Here is a 15,021-nt window from a genome sequence, read left to right as displayed (position 1 = left end):
CCCGGCCGTGCAGGCCTGTCCCTACCGCTGTGCTCCCCTAACGCTCACCGCCCTTCTGGGCGTGACGAAGCCTAGCTCACTTTTCCCTGTGCCGCCAGTGAAGACTGAAAACAGAGGTCCTTCCCCGTAAGGGTTTGACCTGTGTGTTACGTGCATCACTTTGCCCATGGCAGTCCTGCTGCTGGGTCTCACTGATCAGAATGTGGCTACAGCTCAGTCACAAGGAAGGCTGTGAAGCGTGGTGTTTCTTTTCAGTGCTCATCACACAGTCTTCCAAGGATTCTCTCGCTCAAGAAGAGTCGGGGAAGCGGACGCTGGAATCCAGCTTCTCAGTACTCTGCACTTAGTGTAGTACAGAAGAGAAGGGTGTCATTACCTAAATGAGTACTCACACTTAAGGACGAGAAGGTGAGAGCCAGAAACTCAGTGCGATCCTCCAGGTCATCCAGCTAGTTTAGTGGTAGATTGAGTGCCAGGAATTGTCTCTAAATTAGTGTATCACAGCACTTGTATCACGGTAATGCCACGGTTCTGAGCGTTGGTATACCATTTAACAGTTCGCGATACATACAATAACGTCATACGCGGTACTGTTTCATTTGAACCCTCTGAGAAGTGCACGGCATGGAAAGCCTTTGGTATTACCTTGCGCTCTGGATGGGAAGCGGGCTTAGCGTCTGCTGTCATGGAAACCGTATCGCTCCTGTAAGGGCTGATGGCGTCTTACCAGCACCTTCCCATTACTTACTGTTTTCCGTTTCTAAAGTAATTGCTGTTCATTCTTGTATTCTTAAGATAACTCTGAAGGGTCATAAAGTAAGAGTTACACTGACTGTATTCAAGCAGCCGGCGTGTAAGGGCTATATTCAGAGCTTCACCCTTCGAAATCTGGCCTCCGACCCTGCCCCGCCTTGCCTGTGTGTGTCGGTTGCATTTAGCGGCACGGAGAGTAAGTCTGAGCACAGCGCCTCAGCGAGCTCGGGGCCTCTCTTCTCCCCCAGTCGGATGGCAGAAAGTGCTTTAGTGACCTCGGGGTGACTCCGCTCCCCTTTCCCAGGAGAAGGGAGCTTTGTGCACCTCGTAAAGGTGAGTCCTCCTCCTTGCCATGAAGTACTTTGTGGGCAGGATGAAAGGGAAGAACGAAGCACAGAGCGTCGACCTCAGAATTTTTCATATCGAGAAAAAATAACTTGAAACCCTAAGCCTGATTCATTGAACCGCTACATTTAATGAACACTGCTGAGGGTCACATAGCACCTTTAGCTGTAAACAGAGCTTGCTACTCAAGAAAGATTGGGGGGTGCGGGGATATAGCTCTTCAAACAAGCACCTGCCGGGCAAGCACAAGGTCCTGAGTTCGATTCCCAGTACCAAAAGAGAAAGGAAAGGAAGAATGGAATTTCACTAAGGGGAATGAGGGGCAGTTGGTACTAGAGAGGCAAACAGATGCACATCCTGTGGGCCTGGGTTTCCACTTCTCTGCTTTTAGGGGGAAGAGCAGGGATAATACACTGCAAATCACTTACACTTCAGTAAAGTGCATCCCCTCCCCCATAGGCTTGGCCACCTTAAAGAAGCTAAATGCGTAACAGTTTGTTTGCAAAGTGTCCTTTTAAATTAGCGTCTTAGTTACTTTTCTCCTCGCTGAGACAAAACACCAGACAGCCACAAGTTACGGGAGGAAAGGTTTATCCTGTTTTACAGTCTAGAGCTTTCAGTCTGTCGGTTGCGAAGAGAAGTAGTCCGTGGCAGGACAGGCAGGAAGCAGCGAAGCAGGAGGCAGCAGCAGCCAGCCTCCTTTCCCTTGTACCCGTCCTGGCTACATGCCTTTAGTGGTGTCGTCCACACCCAGAAGTGTATAAACCAGTTAGTGGACTAATACATTGCAGGACACCCTTAGTCCCAGAGTCACGCCTTAGTCTGAGGTCACACACCCCCGATCGGCCACCTGCGGAGGCGCCACTTGTGACACGTGAGACTTTGAGGGGCGTCTAGACGCAGCCAGAGAGTGAGCCGTGAAGCGTCAGCCGTGTGTGGTGCGGTTCACGGCCTGCCCAGCGCCTTGGAGCACAGAAGTACCTGCCCGTTAGCAGCACGGAAGAGTCAGAATGTCCGGAGTGTGGCTGACCTTTCTTTCCGCTTGGAGGGTTTGTTTGCCTGCGCCTGCCTTCTCGGGGGTTATTTTCAGACCCAGAGTGTGTGTGGATGTTGGCAGAGTACCAGTTACCAAGTATTGTGTGTTCACCAGAATTCCGCTGTATTTAACTAGAAATGGAACTGATCGTGTTGTTCCCATTACAGCAGAAATGGGAGAACAGCCTGTCAGAATTCCTACGAGACTTTATAATGAATTCCTTGAGTTTGCTGTTCTTTAACATAAGCCATCCCTAAATGTATTCCTTCAGTAGGGGTTTGTAGCTGTTAAAAAAGAAGTCAGTGGGGTTTCTGTATCGGAAGGTATCAACCCGTTGTTATTTCCCACCCGCCCTTCTTAGCACGTCTTACCAAGGCAGTGATACTGCGGTTCGCGAACCTAATTCTTTCCATATTCTGGCTGTGGCTAGGATTGTCCAATCAGTGAAGTTCCCGCCCCAAGGTACCACTGTCACTTAAGCAGTCTCTATCCGCTGTCCTGTCAGCACCGCCGCCTCCTCCTCAGTCATTGTATTGAAGCACCTGCTGTGCTCTTTGTATGTGTCCATGTAACTGTCACACATAATCCATAGGCCTGTGTGGAGTTACAATTCTGAATTGTAATTCTTATTCAAAATTACTCTGATACCGCTTCAGATACACTGGTTTTATTCACTTGCGCAATACTGACCTCTAGAGATGCAGCATTGTAAGTTCACTAAAAGGTAAAACTATTTTTGACATTTTTTTGGAGAAATTTTGGCTTTTTCTATCATCATTTTTTTACTTGCATTATGAATAATTTTAAACAAAATTATATGAGTATGGCATGTAGATTGAACAGTTAATACATTGCTGGATTTTTTGTTTTACCTGATTACATTAAGGAAGATGTTAAGGGTCGTAACATTTTAACCCTGTGTTCTTCACAAGGCATCTGTAAGGGCATTTTTCCGCAGAAGAGCAGTGCTGTTAAATACTAAAATCAGCAGCGATTCCCTAATTGATATCAGATAGTCAGGTTTCCCCAGTTACTCCTCAAGTGGATTACCAGTGGCTGATGACCGCACACCGAGGTCTGGTCAGTGGTACCTTTTTCCTTGTTTATTTAAGTTGCTGTGTTTAATTTCCTTAAGCTGGAACAACTTCAGCTCTTCTTTACCCCTGCGACACTGACCTGAGAGCAGCTCGTTTCTTCTGTGGAGCATCCTCTCTTTGGGATTTATCTTGTTTTATAAGAGTGGCTTTTAACTCGTATCATTTGACCGTGTCTCCTTCTCACTATTAGTGATGCTCAGATGGTTAAAGTGATCGTCACTAGAACTCTGAGTTATAAAATTATTTTTATTTTCTGGCTATCAGCTGGTCACCCAGGGACATATTTTGACATCAGTTGAACTCTGTTTTCTGTTAAACCCTTCAAAATAATTTTAACATCTATGAAGGATATTACAAAAGGAGATTTTCCAAATCTCTTGTATTTTCTAAACATGTTGAACTTTCTCCATCAGCTGGACTTGCATGACATGTATTTTCTTTTAGAAATGCAGGATAAATTAAATAATTTTTTCCTTAATGTATCAATTTTCAGAATAAGCAATTAATGCAAACTACCTCCAACTATGAAAAGAAATTTCAGTGGGTGGGAAGGAACAGGCTCTTTTTAAAAAAAAAATTACATCTCGTGAACTTATATGTTCAGCATGGTTCAGAAACTGCAGTTAATACTTTTAAATGTGTTCTTTTTTTTCCTGCTCACTTTTACTAATTATCTTTTACCTATTACCTTTTTTTCTGTATATAGTATTATGTAGTCCTTTTCTTTAGACATTTCGGCTAGTTCTCTGCTAAAAACAATATAGCTTATTTCAGCTTCGCACTTGACAACCATCCCATGTTAGTCATTCATTTTTTTCAATTTTAAACTCTACTATTCAGCTCATCAGACTGATATGTTGTCCTTTGACTCTCAGCAATCAGCTGTGTGATAACATTTAACATCTTTATTTTCCCATTTTATTTCCATCTTTGGTATCCTTTCAGATATGTTTTTATATTTATTCAGTGTTAGCCAGCAGTGCTTTTGCCAAAGGTTTCCCAGTCATCCTTGATTGGGTGAAACCTGTCCTCTAATAGATTGCTTGTAGCTCATGGGTTTAATATTACTTGAGAACATGTTAAACTTTTTCTACAGCTTTGGTACTTGGAAGACTACTTGACTAGTTATGAACACTTTGGTCTGTCCTGTATTAGTGTCTTAGTACTGTCGTAATAAGTTACCACAGCTAGATGGCTTAAAGTAGCAGGAACTTCACCCTGTTGGAGTTCAAGAGGTCAGAAGTGTGGTAACAAGAAGTGAACAGGACGACGCTCTCTGCAGGAGGGGCAGCAGTCCTTCCTTTCTTCCGCCTTGTGTTGGCTGCAGAAGTTGTTTGCATTTCTTGGTTCGTGATGCGGTCCCTGCCGGGCTCCCGTCTCTGCCTCTGTCTTTACACGGTGGTCTCCTGCTGTCTCCTCTCTTCGTATTAGAGCTTCAGTCATTAGGTGTAAGGCCCACTCGAATCCTGGATGATCTCACTGGTTACATCTGCGGAGACTCCGCTTCCAAATAAAGTCCCGTTCTGAAAGTCCCAGGCGGACGTGGGCTTCGGTAGGACACTATTCTCTGTGCCCCTTTTGCTTTGTAGAAGTTGTTGGACTGGGGGTGTAGCTGTATGTGTTCACTGTTGTTGGTGAGCAGGGCGATACTGTACTGATTTTCATGCCTTTGTAAGGGACTTATTTTTTGCTTGGAGTAAATACAAAAGAACTTTATATTTAAAATCTAATAATACAACTGTTATGTTTTAGAATTGACCTTATAGGCAGATTTCCAGGTACTCAGAATGCCTGTTAGTATAGGGATTTTGGTCCTTTCTTACTTCAGGGACGTTTTATGAAACAGTTAAGATTTCATTGTTAGCCCTGCACATAAATATAGGTGACTATATTTATGCCATAGTAAGTGACAGATCAGTAATCTAATTGGTATCATTGAGTGAGTTTGTTATTTTGAGCAGTTTGATAGGCAGTGAAGAAAACTTGCAAACTGAGAATAACATCTCACACCGTCCCTGGGGTTGTCTTTGCCCCTTTAAAATTCTGTTCATTTTGAGATCTGAGTCTTTTTCTTTTTGTACTCCTGATAAAACAGAATGGAATGCTAACTCATTTACCTTTTCATTTTGTTTATAAAGTTAGGAAGTTGAGCCAGTATGCAAATAAATGAAACCATGAGTATATCAGAGGTGGAGAAGATAGGGGAGAAAAATCAACTTCAAAGTTTGAGTTACCCGCGAATGTTAAGATTCTCTCACAGATTGGGTTCCCCAGGAGTCAGACTTTGAGGGATTAGCATGCTAGATGTTTACCGGAGAGCGCTGGGTCAGATTTGTCCAGGGAGAGAAGGAAGCGTCGATGCGGAGAGGTCAGGCTGCAGCGCAGTCTCAGCAGAGGCTCAGCCGGGACCCTGGGAGAACTCTGCGGCGTGGGAGTTCTTAGGCCAGATGCTTTGTAGCTTCTCTCTAACTGCAGAGTTACGTGGCCTTTCTTCAGCTTGGTCTTAAAGTATTGTCTATTTTACTGTTTAAAAAACGTTATGTTGGTCGGAAGAAAAAAATAAAGCATTGTCCTTTGGGGAAGAGTACAGATAATCTGTAGAGTACGTTTCCTTCGGTCGCTTGGTGCTGTGAGCTCTGAAGAGTGTGACGTTTTTCTTTAAAGCTCTGGTACTATTAATGTACGTTTGCTTTTCAGCTTGGGCCATGGTAGATGGTGGTTCGAATGTGAAGCCCCGCTCTTCCTATAACGAGAAGACCCCGAGGATCATTGTGTCTCGCTCCCATACAGGGATGGTCAAGCAGGTTGCTCTGCAGACCTTCGGAAACCAGACGACGATCATCTCGGCTGGTGGCGCTGGTACGTTTCCCCTCTCTTTCGATTCCAGCGCGTGTTTCCACATGGGCAGCCTGTGTCAGGAGACGGATACGTCTGTCCCGTGCCTGGCAAAGAAGTGAGAAAGAACAGTGTGTTTTCAAACCAGATTCGGTCTCCTACTTGGTAATCGCCAGGGTGGGATTTCCGCGGCATGGGCTGTGCCAGAAGGAAACAGTCTCACAGCAGTGACTTCCCTTTCTAAATACTGAAAAGCGCCCTTCCCATCAGTCACGTACCATCAGTGGTTGCTTTTTATATGTGCTGACTTCAAAATAATTGTCCCTTAGTTTATGAGGGACAGGATGAAAAATAAAGCGTGTAAGATGTCTCATACGGCAGAAGGAATCCAGGAGTCATCCTAGCTATTACCTGGTACATGTGGGGTCGACAACAAAGCTATGTTTCCACCCAGCTTAGCATTTTACCACCTCTTGTAGAGCAAAGGGTAGCCCACTTTTTCTGAAAAAGGCCAGATAGTAAATATTTCAGCCCTTGGGAGCCACACACAGTCTTTGTTGCATACTGCTTTTTGATTTTTTAAAAACTTCTTATTTTGAGACAATACAAAAACAGACCATGATCTGTATTTGGCTTGAGGGGCCATTTGATGATTCCGGTTATGAGTTCTGTTTAACGTGTCAGAAGTTTTAATTTAGGTAAGTAGCAAATTGTGGTTAGAAAACCTTCGTGTTGGAATATCTTTCCAACACAGAAGTAGAGGAGGAAGTGATGCTTGCTTACTTTTTTAAGCTTATAATTTAATTTGCTAATCCTTTGTATTTACCTTCCTTAATATTTACTTATAGGGTTTTTTAGGTTGGTTAGGAAAGATAATGTCCAATATGCCCAGTAGAGATGAGTTAAACTAGATTCTACGTCTAGTCTGCATCTCTTTTATTTACTTTTTATTCAAATTTAAGGCGGTAGCATTAGTTTTTGTTCTTTAAATCAGGTCTTCCCCAGTGTTTAAGTGAAACAGGAAGGTGTTTAGCTTCAGCACAGTGTGCCTTCCTTAGCAAACGGCACATGCTGATTGACATATCACTCCATAAAAACAACCACAGTGAGGGATTTAACAATTACACGTCTGATGATACATGTTTTTGCCCCGTTGAGTTTAATGTTTGCATTGTTCCGTGTGAAAATATTTGGAAACAGTCTTAGACTTCCCGTGCGCTTTGCAGAGGCAGCACAGTGAGCTGAACACCGTCTCCGAGTCTTTTCAACCATGTGTTTAATAAAACGTTTACTCTGCTTTCGTAAAATGCTGTGAGCAGTAATCTACATTCTGTGTTTATCTTTCAGGTTATAAAGTTTTAGCACTCTTAGATGTCCTTGATAAGAGCCAAGAAAAAGCTGATATATATATCCATGTGACATACATTAAAAAGTGGGATATATGTGCTGGAAATGCCATCTTAAAAGCCCTTGGGGGACATATGACCACCCTGAGTGGTGAAGAAATCACTTACACCGGATCAGACGGCATTGAAGGTGGACTCCTTGCTAGTATCAGAATGAATCACCAGGCTCTGGTCAGAAAACTCCCAGATCTAGAAAAGACAGGACCTAAGTAAGCATAACGGATGACAGGGTGCAGCTTCCAGACCTGAGATGCTGGCAGCTTCAGAGGATTGCTGGAGACTGCATGGTCAGGGCCGTCTCAGACGTTTTAAAGTATTTATGAAGCATCGGAGACTTCATTTTCCCTCTAATAGGATGCAAGATCAGGGAAAATGAGTTGCTTCATGTCTCAAGTATTGTCTTTATTTTTGAGACTATTTTCGTACAGTTGTCATACACGAGCCGCATATATATATTTGTGAATTAAAATCTATAGCTGAGTCTACATTGTTATATGAGTCACCATTTTCACACATGAATCCATTTTCACACACTATTTGTTAATATTTTCATATAGAACTGAGTTGAAAGAAGGATTGGTTTTGTGTAGAGGTTTAATTTTACAGTTATATCTCATCGAAAATAAAGTAATTGGGGACTTCCACTCCTAACTCAGATAGAAAGCACAAGAAGCCACACATTCATTAATACGCAGCAGATGCTGTACTCACATTACTGAATATTTCTGTGGATTGAACTAGAAAAAGTTTAAATTGATTTTTTTTTCAGATTTTAATAACAGGTTCACCAGCTAATAGAAAATACAAACAAATGGTAGTTTTCATTGTCTGTGTAATTTTCCCTATGTGCGTTGTGTTTTGTTTTTATAAAAAAGTGTGTGTACTCATACGTTTTACATTCTGCCACGTTGCTGTTGATTTTCATTTTACTTGTGGAAGATGCATGGTTCCATCCTTTCCCTCCTGACCAGCATTTAATCCCTAACTCCTGAGGTCTGGTTTTAGGTTTCTGGGTTAACACTTACCAGTTGTGGTACATTTTCTCATTAGGGATGTAATGTGCTATAAGGCACTGCAAGACTAGAGGGGACTCGATTATAATTGAAAATTACTTGACATAACATGGTTTGAATTAGTTTTTATTATTTTCAGGAACTTTGTTTTACTCAGTTTTAAAAGATTTGCCAGGTTTGTGTATAAAGATTCTCTTAATATCAAGAATGAGTATGATTGCTTTTGCCGTAGTTGCTTTTACTATTAATAATTATACCTAACCTAAACAAACTCAAAGTAGTGCTAGAAATAGTCTGTAGTTTCCCATCAGGTTATAATAATAAAAATTAACACTTCTTTCTCTCTCTCTCTTTTTTTTTTGTGGTGCTGGGGATAGAACCCAAGGAATCAGTGTTAGGCAAGTGCTCTACCACTGAACTGTATCCACAGTCTCAGAGTTACTTCTTGATGAAATTTGTCTCTGTAAATTAGCAGAGAATGGTTGGAAAAAAGTTGTGATGTAGTCATTGCGTTGCCATCACTGCAGCCCTTTTCATGGGCTTTCATCGGCACCTGTGGTCTCTCTCAGTGTGATGTCCGGAAACCGTGTAATGAACAGTACTCTTATTTCATGTGGCTTTAATGCCTTGGTATTCTCTAACACTGATAAATAGAGGACTTTCTTACGGTTTCTTTCTCTTTTTTTATCCTTCTAAAAAATTTTTAGCCCTAAAGTATTTATTTTCTATCTTTGAGGTAAAATTGAGCAAAGAATGTACAGTCTAGCCTGGTAGAAATGCATACTTCAAGTTTGCATGGTACAGTCTCTAAGGACCCTTGAGCTCCTCATTTGCGAACTGAGTCTAGCGCGCCCGGACGTCCCGGTTTCCAGCACCTACTCACACATCCACGTTAGGCAGGCTTTTGTTCGGTGGAAGTTTGTTTAAAGTTCTCATACTTGGAACCCTTGACATTTAAAAGAGGACTGGGGAATTGTGAAACGAGTATCAGAGACCTCATCGTTCCACTTCAAAATCCTTTTTCTCAGGAAAGAAGACAGGCATACACTGTTACCAGGGTCCTATAGTGTAAGCATTTGTTTTAATTGACAAAGGGAAATGGGACTGACAAGAGGTGGAATTTATTAGAGTTTAAAAATACTATGAGGAAATTTTATGATTTAATGGAAACAGTGCTTGCTAATGGCAACATGATTGCTTTAATTTCACTGTTAAGAAAGTATGCTTTTTATCTCAGATCAGCTGTGACCTCTGAGGAGGCAGCGTCATTAGTTTTTCATAACTGAGGGTGTGAAGGATGTGTGTTTTATGCAAAAATCAAGATACTGGCTGAGAGTTAAGTACATTATTTTTATAATTTGGGGTTATAGTGTAGTTACTAATTATTTGTAAGTAATTTTATAAAAAGTTCATTTTTAAAATTTTATTTCTAAGAGCCATTATACATTATAAGGAACAGTATTTATATTTATTTATATGAGACATTATGGTGCCAGAACATCAGTGAAACACCTTCATAAGCAGGGCATGCGCTATCTCCTAGAATTCCACAGTTGTTATTAAAACGTAGAAGAACATGCACAGTTTGCTTTTAGTGATTCCCACCTCCCCAAATTCCTGGCCTGCCTTAGAGGGTATTTTTCACTTAAAACTGAATTTTTACACATTGTAGTGGAATCGGTGACAGCGATAACCTCAGCCTCCATCAGCCGTGCTCTGTTCCTCCTCCTCTTCCCTGCCTTGCTCCTGTCTCTTGCCTGTTGGGCTGCTTTGTAGCCAGTTTACCCCCCCCCCTGCTGTTCACCCCTAAATTCTTGGATGTAATTGTTTTCTCTCAAGAGTGGCTGTTGGAATCTTTGGTAGAGCTGAGGCTGTGGCCAGTTCCTAGTGAGCAAGGTCAGTCGTGATGGAAGCTGAATTAACCACCGCTTTTCAAAGACTGTAGAAAGTAAAGGAAAATCACCTTTAAAGCCACAGACTCCTAAGTTGTCACGTCGAATCCAATACTAAAATCTTTACACAGAGAACTTCTTCCTGCCCGCCTGCCAAGAATGGAGCATAGAGAATCGGAAGGAGTTGGACAGAGGAGCCTGTCCTGCTGGTTTTCCTCCCTGGATCCCCCAGGTCAGCTGAGTTTACAAGGGCGAGCGAGATGGGAATACTTGTCTTCGAAGTGTGTCCGGCCCTGCCGCCACCGCCACCCCTGTAGTGCTGCTTGATTTTCAGCCAGTAATACGCAGATGGCTTTTTCGTGAGGTATCATGAAGTAACAAGAGCATTTTGGTTTATGTTTTCTGAGCAGCAGTTGTGCCCACGGTCTGGTGGGTGCTCCCTTTGAGTGTGTTTTGCACGTAGTGTCCGAGGAGATGGTGCGGGACCGCGGCCGAGAAGAGGGTCGGAAGGGCCACTGAGGGAGTCGGGAGGCGCCGAGGGAGGGTGCGGAGCAAGCATCGGTCCCGCCCGAGGGGCAGCCGCTCTGCCCGCCGCGCAGGTGCTAAATTCAAGCTTGGATCTTGCTTGTGCCGTGAGAGGTGACAGTTGCCTCCCAGGACCCGAGTGTAAGTGGAGAAGACGGTGGCACCGCAGAGAAGCGCTCAGCCTGCTCCCGGAGCACCGCGTTGCTGGCCCCGGCCCCGCGGAGACGGCCTGGTGGGCTCCCGCAGAGCTGTTGCGGGGTGTTAGCTGCAGCTCACTGGGGAGGCTGTGTGATGGTTGCTTCTAGATAGAAACGGTGACTTTAATTTTAGATCTTGGCGGGATCTAAGTTGTGTTTAATTAAATGCCTACAAGAACTTGGTCTTATAACTATTGCGTAAAATAAACCTAATCAGTGGCTCCATTTTTATCCTAAAAAAAAAGCTGTGCCTTAAAAATAGGGCATTGCATGTTACTACGGGAAAACAAAAGCTTTTTTTAATAGAGGGGGAAACTAGGAACTTTGGCCATTAAAATTTAAGTTCTGGGTTTTTAATATTAAAGTTGAAGAAACTTCATTAAATTTAAAGTTGATATGAAATTATTTTTGCATAATCTAACATTTAAAGCTAAAATACATTTTTATAAGAACTGGCATCTTGATGTATATAGGTCTGAAATGATACTTCATCTTTTGAGTTTTAATTTAAATTAATATAAGACCAGGATAACATTTTTATGAATTTTATTTTTAAATAAATATTTCAGTGTGCTGATATATCTGTTCTCATCCCCTAGAGTCATTTTGATTAAAAAAAATAGTTCTTTATTCAGATAGCATGTCAGCTGTTTATTAATGTTAACACAGTGTGTTACATGATGTAGCAGTTTCTGGAGAGGAGAGATGATAATTCCACCAGCTGTCACTGAGGGGAAGAGTCACATTCTGTACGTGGAAGGATGTGTGGCTGTATGAGATGCCGGTGATGTAACTTGTTCATTTCATTTCATCAGAGCCTGGCTGGTATATACATTCCAATTTACCATTCGTAGAGCTCGTTTTTAAAAAAAAATTTTAAGTTGATTATTGGTGAATTAATTTTGTGGAAAATGTGATTTAGTTGTTTTCCTTTGAGATAATACAAGCCAAACGTTAAGAAGGATGATGAATAATATTAAAAGATACTGTTACAGACTGTGTTTGTGAGAGTTCCCTAAAGTGTTATTACATAGTAATGTAATTTGTGTAAACTATAGGAGCATAAACTGATATTTGATAGTATGTTCCATCACGTTTCTTTTTGAGGTGTAATACACACACTTTTTGTTCAGGAATGAGTATTTTCTTTCTGTATTTTCTTAAATAGGAAAGGAAGCACACTAAGTTATTGTGAAGTCAGTTTACTCACAAAAGGATGTCATGTATCTTCCAATGAGCTCATCCCGTCTTCTTGAGCAGCGGTGTAGTGTTAAGGAGGAAACATTTATGGACTTTTAATTTTTACATATCCCCTCCTAGCGGTAGCTGATACTTCTTCAGTCTCTCAGAGGAATCCATATTCTCCATGGTGAACCGTGACATTGCCAGGGCTTGTGCTGCTCTTCGGCAGTGTTAACTTGAACAGCTCTAGCACATGTGCATCCACGGGTTGGATTTGTGCTGAAATGGTGTGTTTTCTGTCTGTCTCTTCCAGCTTTGTGTTTTGTCATCCTCACTTCCTGTTAATCCATGTCTTAAATTGGACCAACAATAATGAGAAATTTTAAAAACCGTACCTGTGAGCACTCCGTCCCCTTTCACACTTTTTAAAACCCCCGAGGAGCTATGCTGTGTCTTCGTGGAGGTGCTTTGCCAGCACTTCCTGTGCTGTGACCTGCTTAATCCGCCCGTGCAATTTCGTGAGGTCTGACTCCACCCTTTCCTGGAAATAAGCTGTTCCCCTCCATGGCTTGCCCGCCTTTATTTTTCTTTTGTATCTCACCTAACAGCGCCACTTTTATATGTGTTGTTGCTAGACTGTAAACTTACGTAGTGAGGCTGCACCTAGGTGATTTTTATGCTTTCACGTCAACCCCAGCACCTGGCCCAGTGTCTTGCACAAAGTAGGTGCTTAGTGTAGAACTAAATCGACCTAAAGGTTGCTACTTAGTGTTGCCGTGTTTCATACTTCATTTGTTATTAGCTGGTTGTTTGTTTCTTTTGCAAACGTTTATGATTATCACCCTCCTCACACAAGTATTTTTAAAAAGTTTTGCTTTTCCTTCAGATGCTATGCTATAACCAATAAACTAGAACGTGTGATTGCTTCTAAGGACATAATTACTCCGAACTGCCCCTGGATATACTTTGCCAAATGAAATTTGAATTCTCTAAATAAATTGCTTATGTCTGAAAAAGTGTGCTGCATCTGCTTGTTTTTTTCTGTTGTGATAAAACAGAAGTTAACCATTCTAAGCATTTTGAAGTGTACAATTCATTGGCAGTAAATACTTTAACAGTGTTGTGCAGTCCCAATCACTGTCCACTTCCAGAACGCGGAAACTACACCCATTGAAGACTGACTCCCCATTCTCCCTTGCTCCCACCAGCCCTTGGTATTCTCCGTTCTACCTTTTGTCTCTCTGAAGATAAGAGCATCTGCTTTTGAACTCCTGAAGTGAGATTCGGTGTCCTCATACACAGAAGTCACCTGTTTGAGGATGAATGTAACAGCCAAACTGTTGACTACTTTCACTTTTTAAAGTGAGGGTAGAGGGGCCGGGGATTTAGCTCAGCAGCACAGCGCCTGCCTGGCAAGCGCAAGGTCAAGAGTTCGATTCCTGGTACCAGAAAAAAAAACAAACAAACAAAAAATGAGGGTAGAAAGAAGTACAAAAGACAGTGTAGGAACATGTATTCGTTTTTAGCTTTTTGTGTTTAGCTCCAGCTCCAGAGGTTCCGGGGCAGGCATTGTTTCCGCTGGGCTCTGGTGAAGGTGTGGTTCATGGTATGGTGGGAGGAGGCCAGAGGCAGGAGGCTAGAAAGTCGCTTAGGGTCAGCCTCCAGCTTTCTGAATGACACGTTCTCCACAGCTGGTTCAGGCTTGCTGCAAAACTCTTCTCTTCTGAAGGCAGGGCGTCTGGTGATGCTTCTCCAGTGTCTTAGTTACTTTCTTGGGGCTGAGGATACCTGACACAAAACGTAAAGGATGAGAGCTTTACTTCGGTTCCTGTTTTCAGTCCGCTGGCCCCATTGGCAGAAAGACCTGGAAAGGAAAAGCTGCTCACGTCGGGCCTGTCAGGAGAACGGAGCAGGGTGGTGGTAGTGGGTGGGGGGTGTTGATATCTTCCAGTTTCCCCAGTGACTTCTCACCAGGCCCTGGTCTCCTAAGCTGTTCAGCTGTTGCACCCCCATGATTCAGCTACCTTTCAGTCGCGTTTGAGTACGTGAGGCTTTCGGGGAACACGGCCAAAACCCAGGTGAGTAGGCTGCACCATCTCACGCCTCCACACTGGAGACCGAGCGTCCGGCACGTGAGCCCTTGAGGGACAAACCACGTCCAAACCAGTCAGGTAGCGATGAGGGTGTCCAAAGCTTCTGGGGTGAGGCCTGTGGATGATGCGCGGACATTGTCCAGGCTGAGGATTTTGAGTTTGTGGTTTCGTTCTCCCCGAGGTCGAAACAAGCTTAGGAGTGGCAAGGCTGCTCATTCTGTCGCTGGCAAGCTACCTGCTTACTGATTTTGAGAACCGTTTTTTTTTACATTTGTTTAATTTCTTCAGCAACTAGTCCTACGTACAAGTTGGCACTGCTTCAGAGGCACAGCTTGTCTGAAAATTTGCTCCTCGCATTTCCTAAGGGTGTCCTGGAAGTACTTGTCCACTTTGCAGACGAGCAGTTGCTCCCCAGCAGAGTCCAGTGCGACGGCGGCCGTGGGCGGAGTGCGAGCCTGTTCTCAGAGCGGGCACCCACACGGTGGGCCTTCTGAGTTCACTGCCGCCGTCCATCCCGGCCCCTCAAGGCCATGACTAAGCAAGCAGAAGACACCTGTTCAGGCACTGTAAGAAAAATGTGACTGCTTGATGCTTGTGAAGACCCAAGGTGACACCTCTGTAGTGTGAAATGTGGGTTCAGGAACATT

The 15,021-nt window shown here is 43.1% G+C and overlaps 1 protein-coding gene across 2 annotated transcripts in view; it reads left to right on the top strand.

The window, feature by feature from the left end:
- Impad1 (inositol monophosphatase domain containing 1) overlaps positions 1-13,297 on the top strand; it is a gene marked incomplete at its 5' end in the record, with an annotated part of 18,403 nt that extends 5,106 nt beyond the window's left edge. For both annotated transcript variants that reach the window (XM_013520211.1, XM_013520210.1), the window contains 2 exon segments: positions 5,929-6,090; positions 7,414-13,297. In XM_013520211.1, the coding sequence (XP_013375665.1) occupies positions 5,929-6,090; positions 7,414-7,685 (434 nt within the window).
- Positions 13,298-15,021: the final 1,724 nt, after the last annotated feature.

Source organism: Chinchilla lanigera, unplaced genomic scaffold (assembly GCF_000276665.1).
Source record: "Chinchilla lanigera isolate Chin_1 unplaced genomic scaffold, ChiLan1.0 scaffold00053, whole genome shotgun sequence".
NCBI classification, from domain to species: Eukaryota; Metazoa; Chordata; class Mammalia; order Rodentia; family Chinchillidae; genus Chinchilla; species Chinchilla lanigera.
Note: the sequence above shows the minus strand (reverse complement) of the source record. Positions and strands in the feature narration are given on the sequence as shown.